This window comes from Octodon degus, unplaced genomic scaffold (genome assembly GCF_000260255.1).
Source record: "Octodon degus isolate 3935 unplaced genomic scaffold, OctDeg1.0 scaffold00005, whole genome shotgun sequence".
In the NCBI taxonomy this organism is placed as follows: Eukaryota; Metazoa; Chordata; class Mammalia; order Rodentia; family Octodontidae; genus Octodon; species Octodon degus.
In genome coordinates, this window is record NW_004524581.1 from 20,314,266 (window position 1) to 20,339,325 (window position 25,060).

Consider the following 25,060-nt stretch of genomic DNA (forward strand, 5'->3'; position numbering starts at 1 on the left):
CCCTTTGTGTCTCTCTGGCAAGATGTTCTGCTCCTGAATCAGCTGGGTGGGTCTTGCCTCTAGCCTCTTTGCAGGGTGTTCTGCTGAAGGGTTCCGTGCTGGGCTTGCATGCAGCCTGGGTCAAATGAGGATTCCCGGACCCCCCGGTCGTCTCACTCACTCGCCGGACCTGCGCTCTGGGTCTGTTCGGGATCCCGCGGCCCTGGGTCGTCTAACTCACTCGCCAGGCCTGCACTCTGGGTCTGTTCAGGATCCCGCGGCCTGGGTCCTCTCACTCACTCCCCGGGCCTGCGCTCTGGGTCTGTTCAGGATCGCAAATATGAATTTTTACATGACAATTTTATATGCTTTTTTAATTGACATTACATCATAGATTGCTTCCTAAATCATAAAGAATTATTTTACAGGCATACTAATGGCTGAAGAAAATCTCACAGATGAGGTGTCCTTATTGTTTGACAATTTGTGGGGGTTGGTTGTGGTGCATACATGCAGATAACCAATGACCTGTGGAGGACAAGAGGGGTAGTGAATCGGAGTGCTCTGAGGAGTGTGGTGGCAGGAATGCTGAGTCTGCTGCCGAGGGGGATGTGGGAGCCTTCGTGAATGTAACCCACTAAATGTTCCCAGCTGTTGCACCCTGGACAAAGTGAAGGGGGACCGAGTACTGATAGCAAGTAGCACGAAAAAGAGATGTTTGTGTGGGTAAAACCTTCTGTGAGAGGAAACAAAATCTTCCAAGCAGCCACAGGATTCCTGGTGTGTTTGTGAGAGGCCAGAGGGCCGGATGACGGAGGCGAGGGGGCGTAGACATAGACATCCCTCGGTGTCTGCGGGGCACGGGCTGACGGCAGCTTTCTCTGTTGCTTTGCCCCGTGACTTCTGGAGCCATGTGAGGGCTGACAGAGCAGTGACCTGACCGCAGGGACCGTGATGCCTGGGATAGATCAGGGAGACCACTTCGAGTTATGGCCAAAATTCAGATGAGCGATGGGGGGGCCTGGATCATTTCCATCACCCCCTAAAATCAAAAAGGGGTGCATTTTAAAGCAGAAGAGTCATGCCCCAATGCAAGAGATGCCGGCAAGATGTTGGCCTGCAGCCTAGTTGTTCTAGGAAATACTCAACACCAGCTGCCTGTGGGGACCTCTCTTAAGTGCTAGGCGCAAGAACAACCTGACTTCAGTCTTTTGGAAGCTAACAATATGTGGGACAAATGAGACTGCCTAAATAAAGAAACAGTCACACCGAATACAGCCCCAGCAGCAGTGCTGTCATCCCTGTATGGTTAGGGCAGGAGCACTGGCCAAAAGCTGTTTTCCATGGGCTGCAGAGAGAGGCACCAGGAGGTACGATGTGAAGTCGAATGTGGTTGTCACAATCAAAGCAATAGAAATGATACAAAATTTCCAAATGAGGTGATAGGAAATTAACAATGATTATTATGTTGCATATTATTATCTTCGAAGTAGTTGTTCAGGCTATGAGATACAGGCATGCAAAACTGATCCAACAATTTAAGCGCTGTTTCTTTCAATTAACTAATAGAAATCAGTACAATCATCTTAGCTATCCTGTGTGTGTGTGTGTGTGTGTGTGTGTGTGTGTGTGTTAATTTCTCCCTTCCTTCCTTTCTCCTTTCTCCCACCCCAGTTGTTCTTTCCTCTTGAGCAGTTTCTTTCCCTTTCACAATATCTATTGTCCCTTCTGGATCTTATTTAACTTATCATATTTTGATGCTATGTGTTATCACTGAAATACCCCGCTACCCCGCTAGAGAACCAGTGGTGAGAAACCTAGCATAAGCGCTGGAAAGTGTGACCTGTAATCCAGTAGGATCAACAGCATTGCCACCTCAGTCCCTACCGAACCCCACCCAGAAAATGCGCATTTTGTTTCCCCCCATCACACCACTGCCTCCAGCTTTCTCGTGTACTTAAATCCTCTCTACTCATTCTCTTTTCTCTTTATCTCCCGCTGTACAGAAGGTTCGGGAACCCAGGATGGGCCCCTCAAAACTGCACGTGCTCTTCTGCCTCTCCAGCTGCCTAGTGGTGGTCCATGCTTTTGACTGGCATGACCTAGATCCTGTCGCTTATATGCAGTCATCAGGTAAGAGACACCTAGCTCCAGGGCTTGAACTGTCACCAACTCCAGGCGACCTCGGCAAGGATGTATGTTTGGGCGTCTCTATGCAAGTCCTATTAAGAGCTATTGGTGGGGGGCAGGGAGACAGCTCAGTGGCATAAGTGCCTCACTGACAAGGTCCCGAGTTCAATCTCCAGTACCAAATTACATAAAAAAGAAAGAAATATTGATGTCACCCTCAGGTCAGAACAGGTGAGGCAAGAGGCAAGGGTCTCAGACCCTTGAACCGCAGGCAGGCCTAGTACTGGTTCTGAGTAGAGGGTGATATGAAGAGATAGAAATCAGGACCCAAAAGGAGATGATCTTTCCTGCCTAAGAAGTAGGGACAAGGGGGCCCTTGGAGCTCCTAGCAGAGTAGACGTGGTCACTTGCTTTCTTACCTTGGGGTAAGGAGAGAAGAAAGAGAGGGGACTTCGATAAGCCAGGAGGAATAGCCAGAGCAGGACACCTCTTGTCCCTATGTGTCACCAAAAGATCTATCACAAAGAGCTTGCCCTGTAGCTCATGAGGCCCTGCTCATCCCAGCCAAGGTGTGTGTTCTCCTCAGCCAGCCTCCTTTGGACAGCGAGAAGTGTGAAGGTCTCACCCTGTTACAGGCAGTCTGTGCATGGCTTAGGCCAAATCACCAGATCTGGTTGTTCAGGTCTGACAGTTGACAACTTTTCACAAAGTCTTACATAGCATGGTGCTGTCAAGATAAGCTTTGCCCTACATCATGATCCAGGAAAGGCATGCCAAGTAGGAGAGGGGCTGCCTTTTTGTGCACCTCAATGTCTGCAAATCTGATCATTCTTTAGCCCTTACCAACAGCTTTGGGAGTCAGGGATGTGCAGGTGCCATGACCAAGACCTACAGCTGAGGAGTCTGGAGCCTCATAAAGTTAGATTCATGTGACCCATAGATTATAAACACGTAACATTTTACCCACGATAGGTAAATTATCAACTAGGTAATAGTTTGCACCATGCACTTGTTATTGGTTCAGGCTGAGCATGTCCAGACATGTCTACCGTCCCTTCATGTTTAAAAATCACAGGGCTGGAAGAAAGTTGAGGAGAGGGGTATTGATTTATTAATCTAGGTAGTTGTAGTCTAATACCCTACTCATTCTAAATGCTTAAAAGGAATGCACACATCTTTTAAAAAATTATTATAATAGTGGGCTGAGGAGATAGCTTGGCAGCGTAAGTGCCTACCCGGCAAGCACAATGACTCGGGTTTGATCCCTGGTACCACATGCCATACGCCACCCATGCTGGCCCTGGAACCCCAGGCATGCCATGCCAGCCCCAGAACCCAGTGTGGTGGCGTACAACTATAATCCCAGCAACAGGGAGGCTGAGACAGGAGGATCACTAGTAGTCCAAACTGTATAGTAAGACTCTGTATCAAAAAAATTACTATACTAGTTTATTAACTTAAAGAGTCAAACAATTGATGATTCTTTATAAGTTATTACTAACTGAATACCTAGAAAATATAACAGTAGAGGTAAAAGCGTTTTGAATATAGAGTTTATGACAAAAGAGATGTCGGTTGCTAATGGAGGACATAAAGCCATTGAAGAGAACATCATTGTCACAACATGTCCATGACTCACCTGAGGACTGAGTTTAAGGAATTTTGGATGAAGGAACACCACCAAATCAATACTAGGATTAGTAGCACAGCCTAGGTCCCAAAGGTCCTCTTCAAGATGGTTCCTGATGGATGACAGGAGGAAGCAGGAACTGGGGCCCACAACTGGTGACTGACCACTGCTGCATCTTCTCTGCAGCCTCCCAGGCCCTGAGAAGCCATGGGACTTTGTGGACTCCTCCTGAAGCATGGCTCAGCTCCTTACCTCCTGAAACCTTCCCAGGGGCCACATGTCCTGTAGTAGCCTTGACCTGAATGCTAGATGTGGAAGCATCTCAGAGATGACGGCTTGGGGAATACAAAGGACATACTCAGGTTGTTGGAAAGGATCCCAGGGTCTCGGTGGGGTTGAGGTCTGATCAGGGGAGAGGTCCACCTCTGCAGTGCTGCCTTTCTGTGGCTCTTGAGAAAGTTCTAGAAGGAATGTGTCCAGAGCCACTGTGGACCACCTAGGATCCCCACTGAGCCATAGGAGCCTGCAAGCTCTCACCTGTTCCAGCTGTAGCTCAGCTCCCTGTAGACAGGCTCAGCACCTCAGAGGGCCTGGTGGCAGTCATTCAGGCAGCTGCCACCTCCCTGCTGTCCTCTGGACATGACCTGTCCCTGCTGTGCCGTGAACATGCCTCCATGGTCTCCCCTGCAGAGGAAGAGCCTCTGCAATCCTAAATGGTCCCAAACTGTTCAACTGCCAGGAAAGGTCGGAAGCCAAATCCCTGAAGAAATGCCATGAATCTTGAACTTGCTGTATGGGGAAATGGATGTTCTCATTCAGATCTGCTTAGATCCTTGAACTCCACGTCCTACATATAAGTTTGGCTATCTAAGAACCTAGCTCTGGGGAAGGGGCAGTGAGCCATGGGTTAAAGACATGTCACAGACTGGCTGTGACAGGGCGAGACCTCCATGCTCCTCGCTGCCCAGAGAAGCCTGGGGCAGGGGCACAGCACCTCACCTGGGATGAGCAGGGCCTCACAGGGCTACAGTGTAGCTGCCTCATGCATGCCATGTCTGGTGCTGGTGCCTGACCCTCACGTCACTTAACCCTTTCGGCTATCAGGCTGGCTGATGCAGTGTTTTCCTTGCAGGCCACAGCCTGTGGCTCAGCCCCTGCCTCCCCAGAACCACCCTGTTACTGACTCTGTGCTGCTATCCTCTGCAGCAGCCAGATGGCCTGCTGTCTGAGCACCTTGATGTTTAAACTTTTTTTCCCCCATAATTTTATTGATAAATAGCAATGACACAGTTTCAAACCAAATTGGTAGGACAGTTTCAATAATCAACACATTGCATACATTCTTCCAAGTGGTTAATTGCTGTACAAGATGTGGACATGATATCTTATTTACAAACACCATTAGAACAAATCCCTCTATTCATTAAGAGAATGTAACTATATATCTATCCTAGCCACTTTGACTACACAGATACAAAATGGACATTCATCTGTATCCCCTTTTTTTGGTTAAGTTCCATCATTTAAATATTAAAGGTGTGTAAACTCAGCAAAATATTCTAAAAGAGATCAGTAGTCCATAATAGTATTGGGTCTCCGCTTCACTGCTATAGGGGACTCAGGTCAACAATTTCTGATGCTTAAACTTTAATGAGATTTTGCTGGTCTATCTCTGGTTGTGTAGCTGGGGAAGGAGATACCTGAAAGCTACATTTTTAAGCTCCACTGGGCCAGTGAGGCTGGCTGTGGGCCCTGCTGAGTGCTAAGCAGGCCTTCTGGGATGCAGGCAGAGGGGTGAAAGAAGAGCTCTAGGCTATGGGCATCAGCACATTTGGGTCTGTCTTTTGGCACAGGGACTCGGGACTTAGCTTGGGCACTCACGAGCAGCCTTGTGTTTCAACCCTAAACACCACAGGAAGGAGCCACATTCATGCCGGGACTCATAGGACATATACTGAGAGGGCACGTGTAGATTAATGCCTCCTACAAACCCCTCTTAGAAGCAAATGCGGTTTTCAGGAGCCATTGGAGAATTTTAACCATCGATGAACACTGAAAAAGGATGTACAAAGGGCGGTACAGGGCTACAGGATAAATCCTGAGAGTACTTGGCTGACCTTATCAGATACAAAAGTTACATTTCTTGTTATATAGGTCTTGCTATATCTTGGTCTTAACCATCCAGCAGAAAAGTATAAAAACGCAGTATATAAAGTAAAGCCATATTAATATGATGAGCTGTAAAAGGCTCAAGTCAATAACTTCTGAGGATAACCCACTAATATTATAGGCTGCTAGCCAGTGTTAGATTGTTTAGTTGAATTCAAACACCTATAGTATTTAGATGCCAATAGAATATTCACCTCTGACAGGACAAAAAAAAGGATACAAAGGAAAGATCATTTTGTATTTATATGTACAAAATAGTTAGGATAGGTTTACAGCTACTTTCGTTTAATTCAATGACAAGAAAGAGGTGTAGTAACAGTGTTTGGACAGAATATCCTGTCTGCTTCTTGTGCTATGGATAACCGCTAAGAAGATAACAATGTACAATGTATTGATTATCAAAACTGTCCTATTAATCAGCTGTGAGAAAAATAGATAAATTTATCTTAAATTTAAAAAAATTGATGAGATTCGTGCACTGAGCCCCTCTAGGAGCTGGGCAGAGGAAGTATTGGAAGGGGCTGGGTCTGAGTGCACAGGACAACTAAAGAGTAGCTGCCTGGTTAAGAGACACATGAGGCACACAGGAGCCAGCTGAGCTAGGAGTCAGACACACATTGGGAAGATGATGCAAAATTATAAACAGTTGTTAGAAATGAAAACTTGGCTGGACGTAAGGGGTTGGTGAAAAAGTGGTAGGAAAGCAGGATGGGTCCCAAGCTTCTGGCTTGAGATGTGTGAGACAGAATTCTGGAGTTGTGGGCTGTGTGGTTGGAGAGCAAGGACAGGGAGGTGAGATGATCATTAGTTTCATTTGGGGACAATTGAGATCATTGGCTTCGAGGCCACTAAGGCAAAGGCACAGGATGGAAATGCCTAGTGAGACGCTGTGAGCAGAAATCTGAAATGTGAGATAAAGTTCATGTTTAGAAAAATCAGACCTGGAGAGTCGCCTTGAATGTGCTCCAGACAGAGTGGAAGGTGAGACGGGGCTCTCGGGATTCGGAGCTGGTGCTGCAAGGCATCCTGGGAGATGGGCTGTGTCTACCTAGATCTTTTTATCCTCCAAACCGCTATCCAGTGCACAGCACAGAGCAGATCGTCCATTAGGTCAGAACTGCAAGAGGCTGGAACTTGTGGGCCTTAGCTTGACTCCCCTGCATGAGTCCATGCAGAATGAATCTGGGGGGTGCAGGATGACAAATGAGGCAACGCTGACCTGTTTTTCAGCATGGATCCAAGGAATGCAGTTGCTGCTGCCCACTGGCAGCTTCGGCCATACAAAAATCCCCAAGGGAAGCGGGCCTTACTCCGTGGGCTGCACAGACCTGATGTTTGGTTACACTAACCAGGTACTGTTTTGATTTGTTCGAGTTATCTTTATTCCCTAACACTGATTTACTCTGGGGCTAAAACTTGACCTTACACTCCCCTAAGAATAACCCACTTTGCATCTCTATTGCTTCATTCTCTGATTCTCTGCTGTCATCTGATTGGTCTATGACCTCTTCTTATTGTCCTCTTTTGTGGATGAAGCATGCTTTCTTTATACTCAAAGACTATTTTCTTTCTCCTTCAATTCTATATTCAATTGTCACAGCAACTTAAAAAGTCTGTAAATATCTATCTATCTATCTATCTATCTATCAATCATGTATTTGGTACAGGATCTCACTATGCAGCTCAGACTCATAGTGATCCTCCTGTTTTCAGCCTCCCCAGCACTGGGATTACAGGTGTGTAATCTTGTGCCAGTCTTAGTGGCAGCTCAGTGTGCCCAGGGTTGGGGCCAGCGCAGCATGTGTTGCCAGGGATCAAATCCTTGCCCCTGCACTTGCCTAAGCAGGCACTTACTCTCCTGTGCTATCTTGCCGGCCCCTTGTGAACATCTCAATGAATGGTAGAGGTATTCGAACCCTACTAAGAAAATACGCAAAATATCTGTTGGAATATATTTGAAGAGGAACTGTACTAAAAACACATTCCTTTGCTTCATCAACAGAGTACCTTCTTGCGCTTGTATTATCCATCACAAGACGGAGATTTCCCTGATGCCCCGTGGATCCCAAACAAAGAATACTTTTTGGGTCTTAGTAAATTCCTTGGATTCTCCAATTTCATGGGCAATATTTTCAACATCTTATATGGTGAGATTTCTGTGGGCCTGGTGGTGAGAATCCCTAATCTCTAGAATCAAGAAACTAGGATCTAGACTTTCTGAGGGTTAAACACAAAGCAGATTTTCTCCAATGGAAATTTCTCCTGAGATGCCATGGTCAGCATTTCTTAGGGGCTCAGGAGCTTTGAGAGGCTCTAGGGTTCTCAGCCCATCCCTGCTGAATTCACTGGGAGTGGGTGAGATGCCAGCCTGGCTCTTGCACCCTTCCGTGGTGGCTGCCATATTTTCCTTCTCAGGAATCATGGGAAGAAAAACAAGCTGGCAAGAGAAGCCAATTGGCTGTTGTCACTATTAACTCATATATTCTGTATCAGGCAAAACAAAGAAAGAATGAACAATGGTCACCCTCCAGGCCAAAACGGAAGACTCAAAGCTCCTTCCTCACTTGCTGCCAGTGTGGAGATTCATCCCTTCTGGTTGTCTAGCCCAAGGGGCCAGCAGCCTCTCTCACACCGTCCAGTGCACCCACCACAAGCATGTCTTCCTGCCTCTCACACAGACCTATCTTTCCTTCTCTGTGTGACCCACAGCACACTGGGTGGATGTTAACTCTCTTCACAGTTCTCCTTCAAAACTGCCTACAACGTTTGGAATTCATTTTTAAATTCCCTTTAGAGTTTTTCTTTTTCTCTATTTTTAAATTTTATGTATTTGGTTCAGGGTCTCACTGCACAGCTCGAACTCGTAGAGATCCTCCAGTTTTCAGCCTCCCCAGTGCTGGGATTATGGGCATGCACCACCATGCTTAGGCCATCAGCTCACTGCACCCAAGGGTGGGGCTGGAGCAACATATGGTAGCAGAACTCAAAACCCCAGTCCCTGTGCTTGGTTAAGCAGGCGCTTAGGCCACTGAGCTACCTCCCCAGCTCTCCTTTACAATTTTCTCAAGAACTGCTTTAAAGTAGAAATAATGACAATACCATAGCTACGCATCTCTCCAGGACTGAACAATTTCCAAATCACCGCTGTGGCGATCATCACATGGCCATGTCTCATTTCGTAGGTGAGAAAGCAAAACACAAATGCTTACTAATAAAAATTATCATCCCAATGGAGAAGTAAAGGAAGAGGGGATGAACTGCTCTAAATTTTGAGCCCCTGACTATATAGCCAGATGCTTTATATATATTTAGCCTAATTAAATAGAATTTTAATAAAAGATCTATGAGATAGTTCTCACTTTGTCCTCTTTGTAGAAAAGTAGTCTGAAGATCAGAGAGCTTGAGTGACAGGCACAAGGTCCACAGTTACCAAATGGCAGATCTGTGTCCACCACCCTCCTCAGCAGAAGGGCAGTGGCTCTCCTGTACCAGAGCACGTGACTCATAGCAAGAGAGTCTGTGATTCTCAGCTTTTTCTTCTCAGAGTAACAGTCCTGAAATTTAGTGGATGGTCTGATTTTAGAACATTGACTTCCATGTTTTATCCAAAACCTTAAAATTGTCCCAAGCAGCTGCCTCACTGCATACACCTGTAAGCAGGAAACTCTCACCCTAAATTGGGAGCTGGCATTGAGAGCTATGATTAATGACTGTGTCCCATGAGGAAGGGCACATGGCTCAGCTCTTGGTGATGGTCCAGTAGCTGACATTTGAATGCATTTGCTATTAATCTATAAAAACACAAGTTGAAATGGTTCAAGGTTTTATGTTTTAAATTCACTGGCAACATCCAAGCCATGGAAATTGCTGACTGATTTCCCCTGCTGTGTGTAGGTACCTTGACAGTTCCTGCAAAGTGGGAGTCTCCTCTGAGGACTGGTGAAAAATACCCACTAATTATCTTTTCTCATGGTCTTGGAGCATTCAGGTAATGTCTGGAAGGTCAAGCGATTTTATCCTTTACAAGTCACTGAATGTACTTTTCTCCAAAGAAGAGAAAGAGCCAGGGAAATGGCTCAGTAGAATAAGTGCTTCCCTGGCAAGTGCAAGGGTCTGAGTTGAATCCCTGGTTCCACAAAAAACAAAAACAAAAAAACAAAGAACAGAATAGCAGGTGTTAGAATGTCATGCTCACTATTTTCCTGAGGAAGATGAGTTCTGAAAGACCTGGTCTACTGCTTAGTCCCAGTTTGGGCATAAGCAGGTCATGACTGATGGGAGAAGTCCATTTCTTTTCTGGTTTTCCTTCTGCATTATAATTATTTACTCTTGAAAATCATCCTCTATGCTAATTGGGTCTTCCAGGAGACAGCATATGATTGGATGAGCTGTAAAGATATTTATTGAGAGAAATGAAGGTCAAGGAAATGAAGGTAAAGGCAGGGATGGGTGGAGCTTTCAGGAATGGTGTAGGGCTGGAAACCTGGACACAAGATAGGGAAAGGACAAGGAGTCCATAACAAAAGTTGTTAATTATAGAACAGTTCTGAGAAAGATTGTCGGGGCCCCCAACAGAATGAGTGCTTGGCTCAAGTTTAGTATTCAAAAGACTCATCTTATAGGAATGAGGCAGTGTTGTTACCCAACCTGCACATGGTGGGAGTTTGTCACCAAGCAGCTTCCAGCTGATGGTGGAGATGGACACAGAGCAACAGGAGCTGTGTTTGGGTCACCTTTGCCCTCTGCAGAGTGATAACCAAGGGATAAATTTCGATGACAAACCACTCCCTGTCACAGATCTCAGCTGGTGATCTTAAGGCCTTTAGCTGGGAAGAAGGTGGGTAGCAGCCACAGTAAAACATTAACTCAGCTCTTTACTTGTAGTCTGGTCAGCTACTAGGTTTCTTTCAGATTAGCAATTGGCAGGTTGTATTACAGAGCCACATGTGCTGGCCACCTACTTCAATACATGTTTTATTGGGTCACAACACACACGCTTGATTTTACATTGTCTTTGGCTACCTTTCTGCTGTCACAACAGAGCTGAGTGTCTGGGACAGAGGGAAGCATTGACTCTCTGGCCTTCGAGGGGAAAAGCCTGGTGCCCGCTTCCCTCTGCACTGCCCCGTGTCTCCAGCAGTGGATGAATCGTGCTCGGATGCCTCCTTCTAGTCTCTGCAGCCAATTCCTATTATACTCACAATGTGAGAACGAGGCCACGCAAAGGGCAGGCATGCGGGAGGGCCAAGCAGAGCTTGCCGCAGGCTGATTGAGCCATCCTACAACAGCCGGCATGTGCTAAGCATTTCCCCTGCTTCAGACAGGGTGTGTGGTAGTGTCACTGTAATATTCCCTGAGGTAAGTAATTTAAAGGAGGAAAGGTTTACTCCAGCTCACGATTTTAGAGGGTTCAGCCTTTGGCTGCTGCTCCAGTGCTTGTAGGCCTGAGGTGAGGTAGAAACATCACGGCGGAAGGGTGTGGCGGAGGAATATGCTCACTTTACAGCAGTCAGGAAGCAGAGCAGGGAGAGCCAGAGAGGAAGAGATACAGACAAGATGCAGCCCCCAAGCTTCCACTTCACGACTATTTATTTATTTATTTATTGTATTTTAGGGAAGGGTCTACAAGGTGTTCAAGGTCCCACTACTAGATTGGACTCATAGTGATCCACCTGTTTACAGCCTCTCAAGAACTGGGATTACAGGCGCGCACCACCATGCCCAGTCTCAATTGCCATCTCAGCACACCCTGGGGGTGTGGGTCTGGCACGGCAGGCCTGGGGATCGAACCCCTGGCCCCTGCGCCTGCTTGCAGGCGTTTTAATCCACTGAGCTAGTTGGCCGCCACATCACCTTCAGTAGCACCATCACATTATGATTCCTTCAGTGGAGGAACCCACTGAGGAGCTGATATCCTCCTGACCTATGACCTTGCAAAACCCACCTCTAACACTGCTGTTCCAAGAACCACATTTCCGGTGCACTAGCCCCCTGGGGAACAGTTTAGACTCCCAACTCTAACCTACTGCCTCTAGCGAGGAAGGTGGCACAGAAAGGAAGATTATTTTTTAAATCTTTTCACTGTATGTTTTACTCACGATCTTTACTGGAAACCCGGCTTAAACTCACACTACCACCTGAATGCTCCACTGAAGTAAATTTTCCTCCACCAGATAAACTGGCCCATCACCTTTATATACAACCTCACTTCAAGTCTCAGAGCATGGACAAAGTGCAGACAGGTTCTTTGCCAAAATGTAACTCAAATGGCCTCTAGCCCAACTCTCAGTAGGGTTTCATTTGCCTGAGGCCTCTAGAATTGTGGGTCAAAATTATTTTTCCTCCAGTGAGTCTTTCTGGGGTATTTTGTCACACCAAGCAAAGCTGATGTTACAAGCAGGTTACAAGCACTGGTCATGCATCCGAGCCAATGGGGTGGCACGCCCTGTAGCCTCATCTTGGTAGAGAAGGAGTGTAGCAGAGCAAACATAAGTGCCTGTCTGAGTTACACAGCTGGTAATTGAAGAGATCAGGGTTTGAATTCAGGGGTCAGGCTGAAATCTCGCTCTCTGACTCCTGCCTTCCTCCAGGGCTCATCTTGCTACGCCCTTAATGCCCTTCTGTAGGAGAAAACAAACGTTCAGCAATTAACTGCAATCATGGCTGGGAGTTTGCAGTGACAGTATGAAAACCCAAAATTCTCAAAGACAGCATTTATACTCACTCTGCCGGGACTTTGCAACTTTGGTATTATGGTGCCTTCTCCACCTCACAGCGTAGCCAGGGAGTGAGAGAAAAGTGATGGCAGAGCAAGAACAGGCTGAGTGAGGCTGGCGTTTTTCGATCTCTAGTTTTCAAGGCTGATTATTTTCCAGTTAGGTCTTATTTTCAGGGAAACACCATATGTGGGGCCAGCTCATTTCCTGTCTTAGAAGGCTGTCCCATGTATTGGGGGGATTTAGCAGTACCCTCTACTCACCAGAGGCACAAGGTACTGCCCCCCCAGATAAGATCATGAAATCCCCTCCAGACATCATCAAACATCCCCCAAGGGGTAAAGTCAGGCCCCTTTGAGATCCAGAACTCTTTTCTACCACAGGGCATTGACACAGGGTTCTAATGCGCTCTGTGTTCACAATTTTCTTTGCAGATCAGGCTTAGTAATATTGATGCGTCCCTCTCTTTGTTTTGAAGGACAATATACGCTGCCATTGCCATTGAGCTGGCATCCAATGGGTTTGTAGTTGCTGCTGTAGAACACAGGTATGTTTCCTAACGGAGCCCGATTCCTTGGTCAAATACAGAGAGAATGTGGATGCCCATAATTAAGCTTCTGGATGGTGTACACATTTAAACAAACTGTTGATGGAATTTCCAGCTATGATGAGAACAAAAGGGGACTGGATCAGAATGTTGAGACTTAGAAAAACAATATTTCAAGAGTGCTTATTGTACTCTATGGACCTGGCTGGGTGTTTTTCTTATACCTTGTCATTTATTTAGTCTTGATTACAGCGCCAAGAGATTGCTGCCATTACTGTTGTTTAAGGGAGAACAAAGTGAAGGTGAAAAAGGATTTCGTGCCCCAAGTCAGAGGACTAGTAAACAGCATATGGGATGGGATTTCAGAAATGAGTTTTCAGTGTGGTGGACAGTACCTCCCAGAATCGTGAAGACTGGATGAGTTTTTACCCACCAGAGACAATGAACTATTTTCCTAGAGCTTCTCTGGGGTCCTCTTCAATGTAAAATGAGATGTAGAGTGAGAGAAGAAAGAGAAGTGGTACGATCAGGGGAAACTGAGTCAAGCCTGGCGTAGAGGAATGGGGAGGGTCATGGGAGGAAGGAAGTGTGCGCGTGAGCAACCGAGTCTGTTTCTCTTACAGAGATGAATCTGCCTCTGCTACTTACTACTTCCAGGACCAGGCTGCAGCAGAATCAGGGAACAGGTCTTGGATCTACTACAAATCCATAAAAAAAGAGTCACACACGCTGCGAAACCAGCAGGTATGAGGCTGACCGCAGCTGGAGGTGGGGTGGCCTGGTGGCCTGGGGGCAGGGACAAAGAGTGAGCTCTGTGGATCTATGGTGACACAGGGAAAGTGATGCTCCCAGGCCTCATGCTCCCATTCCCGAAAGGGCTGGCAGAAGTCTTAAGAAATCAAAGTCCTTTGTGAAATGGTGGTTCATTGCAAAAGTAAAGGCAAATGCAAGAGTCCTGGGACGTGGGAGTGAAGATTCAGAATCCTCCCGTCCTACAATGTGTAACTTGAGATTCTCAAAATGATAGGTCATAGGTTCCTCCAAGGAAGGCCACAGGTACGGTAAGAAAGACTTGTTTTCAGATAAGCAGCATGTAGTGCTACCGAGTGTGGGCCTCACAGTCCAGCTGTGGTGCTACCGCGTGTGGGCCCCACAGTCCAGCTGTGGTGCTACCGAGTGTGGGCCTCACAGTCCAGCTGTGACACGACAAGGCTCTACCCCTCGGCAGTGCAGCCAACTGGAGAAGGCGACGGCCTTGTGCTTCCATGTTTTACCTCTTAAAGAACAGTGAGTGGTGACAGCATCGGCCTGGCAGGGCTGTGGGGTCATCGCAGGAACCGGAGCACACTGGCTGCTTCTCCGTTGTGGCACATGTCAGGAGGTGTGGTGTTTAAGTTCACCCCCACATCGCTGTGGTAGGTGGTAGTGGAAAATAAATGGAAGCCCAGAGAGGCTGTGTAAGTCATCTACTGTCGTGTGGTAGGAAAGCACCTGAACCAGGATTTGGACTGAACTGCATTTCTCTACAAAGCGGCTTCTGATCACTTTTCACGAAGACATTTCTAGTATTTAACAGACCGACGGCTTTGGCCACAGGCTCTCTCTGAACTTTAGAACAGGAAGGGTCACCATGCTGGACTCTGTCACTTCTTGTAATAACCCTCTAGTTACAGCACCGAAAAAAGGAGTGTTTGCAGGCGCTCAATGTGCTCCTCGACCTTGATGAGGGAAAGCCAGCGAAGAATGTGCTGGATTCGCAGTTTGACCTCCAGCAGCTGAAGGTATGCTGAAAAGAGGCATTTTTCCTTTGATCTGTGTGGCTCTTTGTTGTTTTTCATGGTCTGACTCTGCAAGGTACAGTATGATAAACGGCTGCAACGCATGTACCTGTGCATGCACACACATGCGCACACACACACACACACACACACATGCACACACACATACATGCACACATGCATTCTATGACAAGTTGATAGCAATGAGGAATGCATGCGACTGAACCGGAAATGAAATTGTTAGTAGTTTGGAATTAAAAACTGCCTGTTTCCTTATGGTTTGCCTTAATCCCTCCAAGGAAATTATTGCTCCTCCTTGGAAAGCTCCTGCGTGTTTTTAAACTTCATCTTAAAAAATTAGCTAATGTTTTAGGTACAAAATTTGCAAAGAGGGTGGGGAAATATCAGACAGGGGTGGGGAACGGAGTCGGGGAATGGAGGAGACGCTTGGATGTTGGATGAGATGATGGGAGCTCCCTCAGGGGACAAGAAGGGTGGGCTGTCTGCAGCCGTCCACTCTCTCTCATATCTCTGCCAGGTACTATGGACCCTAGGCCTGATGCAGCCCTCCCTTGACTAACTCCTAACCAACCTTCAACACCTGAGATAGGTACTGCCTCCTTCAAGAAGATGGCCTGGGCCACCTGTGTCCATTCTGGCCTGGGCAGCTGTCCCTCTCCTGGGCCCTGGCTGCTCTATGTGCCCTGCACAAAGCTCCTGTATCACTCCCTCTCCTGCAGTGCTGCTTCAGGGACAATCAAGGTGCAGGAGAGTGACAAGCAGAGTCAGAGAGGGAAGACAATGCTGGCACTGGCAGTTCAGGAAACCGTGATACATATAGATACATAGATATATAGATATAGATAGACATAGATAGATATACTGGGTGCATGTATAGTGTGTACATGTGTGTAAAACATAAAGGTGTGTATGTGTGTATGTGCATTCTATTTTAAAAGAAAACAAGGTACCAAGGTACTTATCCATGCCTGCAAAATACACAGTAATTGAATGATGGACCAGGTCTTTGTTTTTCTAGCACCACCTGAGGGAGGTACGAATGTTTACTGTGCTCTTTCCTACAGGGCACTTTTGATAGGAGTAGAATAGCAATCATGGGACATTCATTCGGAGGAGCAACAACTATGCAGAGCCTTAGTGAAGACAACAGGTTCAGGTAAGAGAACAAGGTGGAGAAAGCTAGAGAACTGTAACTTATTGGAAGAGTGGGAATGATAATAGGCATGGGATTTAGATTTTTAGCAGGGGCCGGGGAGATAATTCACTGATCTAAGCACCTCCCTGCCAAGCACAAGGACCTGGGTTCGACCCCCAGTACCCTATGCTGGGCCAGCCCCACGCAAAGCAGACCACCGAATCTGGGCATAGTGTCCACGCCTGTAATCCCAGCACTGGGGAGGCTGAGACAGGAGAATCACGAGTCCAAGCTGCCTAGCAAGATCCTGTACCAAATAAATAAATAAATAAATAAATAAATAAATGATTTTTTAAAAAAGTTTTATCAAATTCTTAGTGAAGTAGGAATAGGTAGGTTTATTCTTTGCCCTAGAAAGAAACTATCCATTTCTGTTCTTAAAAACTTTCTGGACTCCTATATTTTTTCCTCCGGTATTCTTATTTATCTCCTTTAAGAAGAGTTAACACTTTTGCTCAGAAATTTATACACCTCTTTTCAGTGGCATAACACTTGTGGTGACCGTAATGCCACCATATGGCATTTCCACATTTCTCCAGTGGCCAGGGCACTTTTTATTAACCTCACCGCACACTCCGTCTGTAAAGTGCGGCTGAGTCTAAAGTTACCCAGCTGCCTTGTGGGTCCGTAAGCCGACAGGACCATTTCATCCCTGAACTGAGTTCAGGCTGATGAGAGCCCTAGAGCCCACTGTGTAGAAAGTGAATGGGATCGAGGGTGAAACCTCACCCTGAATTTCTTAGAAATCTGGTTCAGCACAAGGCATTGCTCTTCCTTTAGCCTTGCACACATCAGGCAGATTATCCAAAAGGCCAGAAAACAGAAAAAAACATACTTGTGAAAAGAAAATCAATTCCATTTCCAAATGATGTTTTTCTTTGGCCCTTAGATAGTTTTTCCGGCAAATCACCTTGAACATAGAAAGCAGCGGGTCCCTCTGTGGCTCTTGAAGAGGTATACCACATGCACCGCGGTGCCCCCAAAGCTCTGCTCCATGGGGGAGCCATGAACCTGTCATGCCTTTCCAGAAGCTTCATGGTTTTAAAGAGATGACTACTAACAGAACCAAGACGAATAATAAGGACTATTGAGGAAATATCTCTTTACAGTTGTTTACAATTCTAAACAGGTCCTCAAGAAAACGATTATATAATTCCAGCTTTGCTACCTTATAAAGATAGTGCTGCCCCCCTCATTGCAGCCTGACGCCTCCAAACGCAGCCAGCTATCCCACAACAAGCCGGTGTGACGGCGGGGTGTCCCGTGCACGAGCCGGGGCACAACCTGCCAACTCATGTCTGCAGGTGTGGCATTGCCCTGGATCCGTGGATGCTTCCGCTGGATGAGATCTACTGCACAATCCCTCAGCCCCTCTTTTTGATCGACTCTGAAACCTTCCAGAGAGCAGAGGATCTGGCAGAACAGAGAAAATTCTACCAGTCTGGGGAAGAAAGAAAAATGATTGCCATCCGGTTAGTGTCCGTTACTTATTTCATCGTCTGAAACAGAAACTTGGAATTCGGGATCCATATCAGCAGACGCCTTTGGGTGGCCGTGGCAGGATTGCTAAATTGCTTGTGAAGACTTTCAGTGAGGGGAATGCGAGATGATCCGTGTCTGTGTGTGGTTACACTTACGCCTTTTAAAATGAAATTTGCCTTTATTATGTTAATGTATGCAGTGAGTACACTGCTAACTTCAGCTGGCACCAGGATATACCTACTCTCATCTGAACACATGTATACATTTTGGGAATTGAGATGGAAGGACAAACTATGCCACCATCAGGCCAAGCCAAAAACTCTGAGGTCAAATTATTACGTTAATGTTCTGGGAAAACAAAACAAGACACAAGTTTGTGGATGTCCCAAGCTCTAATGGGGCGTTGTCCTTCTTAACATCTTTATCCAGGATGTTTACCAGGGCAACCAGGATGTGCATGGAACCACAGCATGAGCTGGAGTGGGGTTTCGGGAGACTGAGTTTAGAGGGTGGGAAGGGATCTGGGTGGTTCAGGAGGGGGCTTCAAGGTAGCTCCTCCATCTGCTCACGCTAATTCTAACGCAGAGGCAGCACAGCCCTCCCAGTCACCCGTCAGACCCGACCCCATTGCTAGGCTCTCCCCCAGTGGTTTCCTTCTCTCCTTGTTGGACTCCTGGAAGGTGCAGCCTAGGCGCCTCCTCCCGCACCCCTGCTCAGCCCCAGCCTTGGGTCCAGCTTGCCGAGCTGGCCACTGCCCCCTGTGGCCGGTCTCCCCCTGCCTTTGCCCCCCATGGTTGCTGCTCCCTCTCCTGTGCCCTCCACCCTTCCCTAAAGCCGGGCCTGTTCTCACAGGCTTCTCTCAAGCGCTGCTCAGCACGCTCTCCTGACTCTGTTTACCTTCTTGCTGTTTCCAAAGCTCCAGTTGTGCCTGGAGAGTAGGGAAGAGGGAGTAGGTGCCAGGTGGCCGAGGCCTGGGGCTCAGAGGAGTAAAGGCAGGCTAAGAGGAAGAGCTGCAGGGAGCCACAGCCGGTGGAAGAGCACAGAACTCCCCTGATGCCACATGCGAGCACTTCGGAGCTGACACCCTTGCTCTGAGTTCAGGACCTGTGCTTGCCACATTGCTCTGCCTTACTGGGGACATTCTCAGCTCGTATGCCAGGACGCTTCAAACTGTTTTCTAAAGGGGCAGGAATAGACCCTAAGGTTCCTAAATAACGGCTTTGACCCCCCAGAGTATAAGTTCTGTTTCGTGATGCGCAGTAAATGGGCCAGCCACTCTTTCTTATGCCCTAACTACAAACAATTGTATAAGCCAATGCGCGTGTGAATGTTTTCGTTTCTCTTTCAGGGGTTCAGTCCATCACAATTTTGCGGACTTCACTTTTGTCACTGGCAAAATAATTGGACGGTTACTAACACTGCAAGGAGAGATAGACTCCAAGCTGGCTATGGAGCTCATCAACAAAGCTTCTTTAGCGTTCTTACAGAAATATTTAGGTAAGAAATGCAAAGGTAGGGGGCCGGGGAGATGGTTCAGTAGGATAAGTGCTTGACTGGCAAATGCAAGGATCTGAGTTCAATCCCCGGTTCTGCCAAAAAAAAAAAAGTGAAAGAAATGCAAAGGTTCTCAAGACAGAACTGTGCTGCCCCATCTCCAGTTAGCTAAAGCAGTCAATTTGAAAACAAACAAAAGATTGAGTTAGCACACTGGTCCGGGTGCAGAACCAGGGGTTAGAACTCAGATCCTTGCACTTGCAAGGCAAGCACTTACTCTATTGAGCCATCTCCCCAGCCGGCCCTTTTCTGCATTTCCAATCTCAGCTAACTCAGCCTCCTAGTGCCGCGCGCTCTGTATGATGCTTAGGTCTGTGGCGCCACCTGGAGGCCCCGGGCTGTATAACGCGCTCGCACGGTTCATGCTTATTCCCATTTCCTGCTTTGCAGAACTTGATAAAGATTTTGACCAGTGGGACTCTCTGATGGACGGAGATGATGAGAATCTTATTCCAGAGGCCGGATCGGACACCGTCACCCTATCCACCACTCTGCAGAGCTCTACGGGAGCAGAGAGAGAGAATCTTAGTTAAAGGCATCCTTGAAAATGGCTCCTTGAAAAACCATCTCAGAGAGAGAGGGTGCGTGTGCAGACAGACCTCTGCATTTTCTGAACTCACTCACATTACACTAAAACGTGGGCTATGCTGGCATATAGGCAAAGGCTTGGGTTAAGAAATTTTTTCCTTTAAATGTAAAGAAAGAATAAAATATAAAAAAATCACACCAACCTAAATTGTAATTTTATGAAGATGATCCATCTTTTTCTGTCAAAATTAAAAACTGCTTTTATATTTTAATAGCACCATGCATTAAAATAAAGTAAAATGGCAATAAAAATGTCTTCCTGGCCTAAGATTCCTAAAACATAGAGTAAAAACAGACCTTTTGTCTCTTCTCCTAAGTTATGATCAGTAGACTTTTAGCAACAGAACATTCTAGGTAGAAATGGCAGAGTTCCTCTTTGAATTTTGCCATGATAAAAAAAAATTGGTTGCTAAGAAAGCCATGGCTGGGTGTGTGTGTGTGTGTGTGTGTGTGTGTGTGTTTGGCGGAACCGGGGGTTGAACTCGGGCCTTTGCGCTTGCCAGGCAAGCGATTATTCTACTGAGCCATTGCCCCACCTGTGTGTGTTTTTCTTAAAGAGAATAAAACACCAAAAGGTACAGAATTTCAAAACAAGATGACGGCAAATATCTCAGGGGCCTAAGTGCCTGCCTGGCAAGTGCGAGGTCCCGAGTTTGATTCCCGGTACCGGAGAAAGATGATAGGAAATTAACAATGGTTATTGTATCGCATATTGTTGTCTTCAAAGTAGTGCAAATTTACTGATGGCCATGAAGAGGAGTGGACAAGGGCAAGGAACATTGGGAAAGGGCAGAGGCAGAGAGAGGGGAAGTGGGTAACTCGTGCATTGTTAATGCCTCGTCTCTGCTGCCTTCTACGTACTGAGCAAAGGTACCACCGGTGGTGGTATGCAAGGGCTGAGGAGTCCTGCCCATGAAGGGTAACAAAGGAAACCTTCACAAGTATAATTTTCTTCCTTTCTCCACTATTTATGTTAAAGTATTTTTAACAAATATTTTCAGTTTTTAAAATTCTATTTATAACAGTAGCATAACAGTGAGGTGGCATTTGAAAAACACCTTCTATTGTAGACGCACATCAACCTGGCAGTCCTGGGACGTGTTTTGGTTTCCCATGCTGCCCAGTAGGTCATACATACTTTAGTCTTCAGTTGCCTGTGGCTCCCAGGGCCAAGCAGACGCAGTAGGGGCCTGCTCCGTGTGAGCAGGGCCATCAGTGACAGTTTGTGTCTAGTTGTCCCCCAAAACCTCATGAAGTTAGGGCAGACCTCTAGACTTTGTGATTAATTCATGACCCAGTGCCTGGGATTGTGGGTGTGAGTGCTGCTGGGATTATGGTGTGAGTGCTGCTGGGATTATGGTGTGAGTACTACACCCAACCTGAGGCAGACAGCCTGAATGCGACACAAGGGAGACAGACTCGCTGCCGCCACTGCTCCCGTTTGCTCTTGCTATTTTGCTGTTTTCTGCCGCCATGAACTGCTGCCTTCTGCCGTGTGCCGCTCTGCCTTGAAGCCAGCTGAATATGGACTGAAACCTTCACAAACTGTGAACTGAAAAAACTTTTTCCTTCCTTCATTTTGGGCGTCGGGTATTCGTCCCAGCAATGAGAGAAGCGTAACCAAGACACCACCCACGTGTCCTAAGCGAGCCTGGCTGATGTGCTGGTCTCTAGCACCTTTTCCCGGTGCTAAGCAACAGTGTGTGCTGCTCTGGCGCCACCAGGCTTTTGTACAGCGGTCCCTCACTTATCCCAGAGGTCATGTTCCAGAAGGCCCCCCCCCACAATAAGTGAAAATCAGCAACGTTGTATTTATTTTAGTATTTATATATATTTTAAGGCTTCATAAAACTTTCCCACACTCTTAGAAACCTTTCCCACACTTTAAATAACACTTTTAATGTTCCTAACTACTTTCTAAACTCATAAACTTACTTAAATTTTAACAACATATGTATACTGTATGGTACAATATGTAGTCATCTGCTAAATAAATACAGTAAACAGTGTATTATATTTTAATTTAATGTTCTTTTAATGTTATAATTGATATTTTAAATATATTTTTATATATTTAAAATTTTTAAGGCAACAATAAAACCATAAATACAATGCAGATAAATGCATACAGTACTATATGTACTACTGCAAAATCCTATGATTTAGCAAAAAATCCATGATAAATAATTTAGATTAATATTTTTTGAAAACCCATGAAACCATGAGTCCTTGAAAGTTGAACCTGAAAACAGCCAGGGACTAGTGTAGTGGTTAAAGGTGAAAAACCACTCACTCTCAGAAATCTGACTTTTCCTCCCCTGCAGCCATGCAGAATACAGCCAGTGAGGTGGGGCATCCCAGCCTGGGGCTTGAACCTGATGGTCTCCCACAACCTGCCTGCAGCGCACATCCTTGCCTGTCATCTCTGGAGACTCACAGCCGTATTCCGAATGAGCTGGCCCAGCTTGTCCGCTGATTACCCCAGGAACAGGCAGTGTTTATCACCTCAGTTATATTACAAACCCCTCCACTTCTTGAAACGATATCCAGTTTCTCCATCCTTTTTATTAGTTATTATCTTAATTGCTTTGAGACAAGGTGGCACCAAATTGATAAGCTGCCCCGACTGAGCTCAGCCTCGCAGTCTTTCTGCCTCAGCCTCCCGGAGAGCTGGAATGCCAGGCAGCACTACTACCGCAGCTGGCTCTAACGAGCACATTTTTACAGTCATTTTTGGTTACAAAGGCAGATGCCAAAAGGAAAACATAGCTGAGTAAACATGCCCAATGAGCTCACATTTAAAAAGAAAAAAAAAATTGGAACAGTCTTTTTTCAGGGAAAGACAGAAACATTTGTCAAATGTTTATTCCTTTTCATAAATCATAAATTATTTCTAATCTTAGAAATAGTGCAAGAGCTAGGTGTGGTGGTGGATGCCTATAATCCCAGCACTTGGGAGGCTGAGGCAGGAGAATCATTGTGAGTTTGAGGCCAGCCTCGGGTACACAGTGTGATCCTTCTCAAACATGCACACACACACACACACACACACACACACACACACACAATAACCGAAAACAAAAAAAGCCATAAAAAAGACTGCAAGAAAGGTTTTATCGCAACTGCTTTACAGATAAGGAAGACTGAGGCTGGGAGATAGTGTATCACCCGCCAGGGCCACTCGCCTGGTGAGCAGTGGGCAGCCAGGAGCTGAGTGCTTGCACCACACAGCCCCTCAAGACCGTAGCTTAAGACAAGGGCTTTGCTGTTGCACGAAATGAGATTGTCAAGCTCTGAGCGTCCCTGGCTGGCCTTGGATGAGTTGTTTGACCTCCCTAAAACTCTTCAATGTTCTCCCCTATAAAATATAGATAACATTACTCTGTCCTAAAAGTCGAGGATTAAAAATGGGACAAGGCCTTTGATGTGCAGATTGGTGCCTGAGGGCCAATAGTTAATCCTCCTAAACTTTCCCAAGCCCCAATTACAGAGGAAAGAGCTGGAACCACAGACAGAGGCAGAGAGACCACCAGGCCTTTAAAAGGAAAAACTTTATTATAATCTCATGTCATATAAGCAAACAGAATAATAGTAATAATAATAAACATTTAACTAGAAAGAAAGCAAAACTTCAAAACCCAAATAAAAATTCTGAAAAAGTTACTTCTAACAAAGGCATACAAAGCAGTGTCATGTAACAGACTCGTCACAGGCCTATATTTTTCTATTTGAATATAAACATTTATACAGAAAAAAAATGTCAACAGCTCTTCTTTTGAAGTGGGATATGTTAACAAAATTGTTTAACAACATAAATCCTCCCAGCTGATTAGAAATGTAAAAACAATTAAAGGCAGAAGAAAGATCCCAAATCTGCAAATACAGCAGTCACACTATAAATACACTCTACAGCCAGCACAAAAGGCCTATGTCATTTTCAACACACATCAGTTTGCAAAAGTGACAATATCCTGTGGCGAAGCTCTGCCAGCCTTCTCCGGTACATTTGGTCTGGGTGAGATGTCCCTTATGCATCTGCTTGGGTCCTCAGCAAAACTGAAATCAGCTCCAGACTCCTCTTCTGGGACAAGAAGAGAAATACCTTCATCTGAGAAAGACATATTAAGACAGCAAAATTATTTATGGGACTGCAACCATGATAACTGTAGTGACATCTAAAAACAGGAAGAAGGAAATGAATTTTCTAATTCCTTCCTTCCTTCCTTCTTTCTTTCCTTATTTCTTTCCTCTTTCATGCACCTAGCATCCAAAGAAGCTGACAAACCACTTGTGTTTTTAGAGATTCAGAGTAATGGTTATCATTAAGTCTTAGCGATCCTAACTAAGTTGTGATTTGAAACCTAGCTAAGTCTGGGGAGACAGCCTACCAGCATAAGTGCCTGCTTGGCAAAGCACAAGCTCTTGAGTTCGATCCCCAGTTCTGCAAAAAATTAAAACGTTTAAAAAGCATAGGTTACCTTTAGCTGTAGTGTCATCCAGTGACAGGAAGTAAAGATCTTTTCCCAGTGTTTGGAAGGAAGCCTAGTAAAAAGAATCTTGAGATTATTACCATTTAAAACATTATAAGTAGAGAGTAGTTTAAATCAGAAACAGGACCATAGATAAGCCAGATTTAAAAAAAACAAAACAAAACAAAAAAAAAACATAAGAAGTCTTCCTAGTAACATGGGGCAGTGCAGTTTTACCGTGAAGCCTCGCTGGGTACCTATTTTACTCTTCACCTAGGTGCTCCCCTGCTGGAGGGTACAGAGGGCTCCCACCCCTGGACAAGCTGGGCATTGGGTGGAGGAAGGAGGGACACAACTGCCCATGGTGCCACCACTCAAGTATGCTGTGCCAGGAGCCAGGTGATTGACTTAAGGCTAAGCATGGACAATGGATTCCTCCCACCTGTCTGTATAATTCACAGTACAGTGTGCGGTGCGTAGCGTGGCAGGAAATCTAATGAATGGAATGCTTTCTTAGGGTAAGATGAGATGGCTCAGACTTTAAAATCCTAAGACAATATAATCAGAAAGACACCAAGGGTTTCATATGCCATAAAAAGTTGGGCACAATATAATACTTCATAGTTTCACCTTTAAGTAAAAACTAGCTCATTTATACATGAATAGGCTCCTTGGAGATCTCCCTCAATTCTGAGAAAAGGATCATCTAAATCCCATGAATATAAAAAAGCAAATATTTGAGAGTCTTATTCATAGTTTCTGTACATGTCACAATTGTCTTAAAGTCAGAGTTACATATATA

General features: G+C 45.8%; 2 protein-coding genes across 3 annotated transcripts in view; one reads left to right on the forward strand and one right to left on the reverse strand.

The window, feature by feature from the left end:
* Pla2g7 (phospholipase A2 group VII) overlaps positions 1-19,951 on the forward strand; it is a 39,778-nt gene extending 19,827 nt beyond the window's left edge. For both annotated transcript variants that reach the window (XM_004624400.2, XM_023719252.1), the window contains exons 2-12: positions 1,986-2,112; positions 7,139-7,260; positions 7,911-8,055; positions 9,803-9,896; positions 13,103-13,171; positions 13,795-13,915; positions 14,839-14,952; positions 16,035-16,126; positions 17,470-17,637; positions 18,996-19,144; positions 19,592-19,951. In XM_004624400.2, coding sequence (XP_004624457.1) covers positions 2,004-2,112; positions 7,139-7,260; positions 7,911-8,055; positions 9,803-9,896; positions 13,103-13,171; positions 13,795-13,915; positions 14,839-14,952; positions 16,035-16,126; positions 17,470-17,637; positions 18,996-19,144; positions 19,592-19,734 — 1,326 coding nt within the window. In that variant the 5' untranslated portion in view covers positions 1,986-2,003 and the 3' untranslated portion in view covers positions 19,735-19,951. The remainder of the gene's footprint in view (positions 1-1,985; positions 2,113-7,138; positions 7,261-7,910; positions 8,056-9,802; positions 9,897-13,102; positions 13,172-13,794; positions 13,916-14,838; positions 14,953-16,034; positions 16,127-17,469; positions 17,638-18,995; positions 19,145-19,591) is intronic.
* A 3,533-nt stretch (positions 19,952-23,484) lies between these two features.
* Tdrd6 (tudor domain containing 6) overlaps positions 23,485-25,060 on the reverse strand; it is a 14,342-nt gene continuing 12,766 nt past the window's right edge. Inside the window, exons 4-5 of the mRNA XM_023719988.1 lie at positions 24,268-24,331; positions 23,485-23,897 (exon numbers count right to left, since the gene is read on the reverse strand). Of these exons, the coding sequence (XP_023575756.1) occupies positions 23,737-23,897; positions 24,268-24,331 (225 nt within the window). The 3' untranslated portion in view covers positions 23,485-23,736. The remainder of the gene's footprint in view (positions 23,898-24,267; positions 24,332-25,060) is intronic.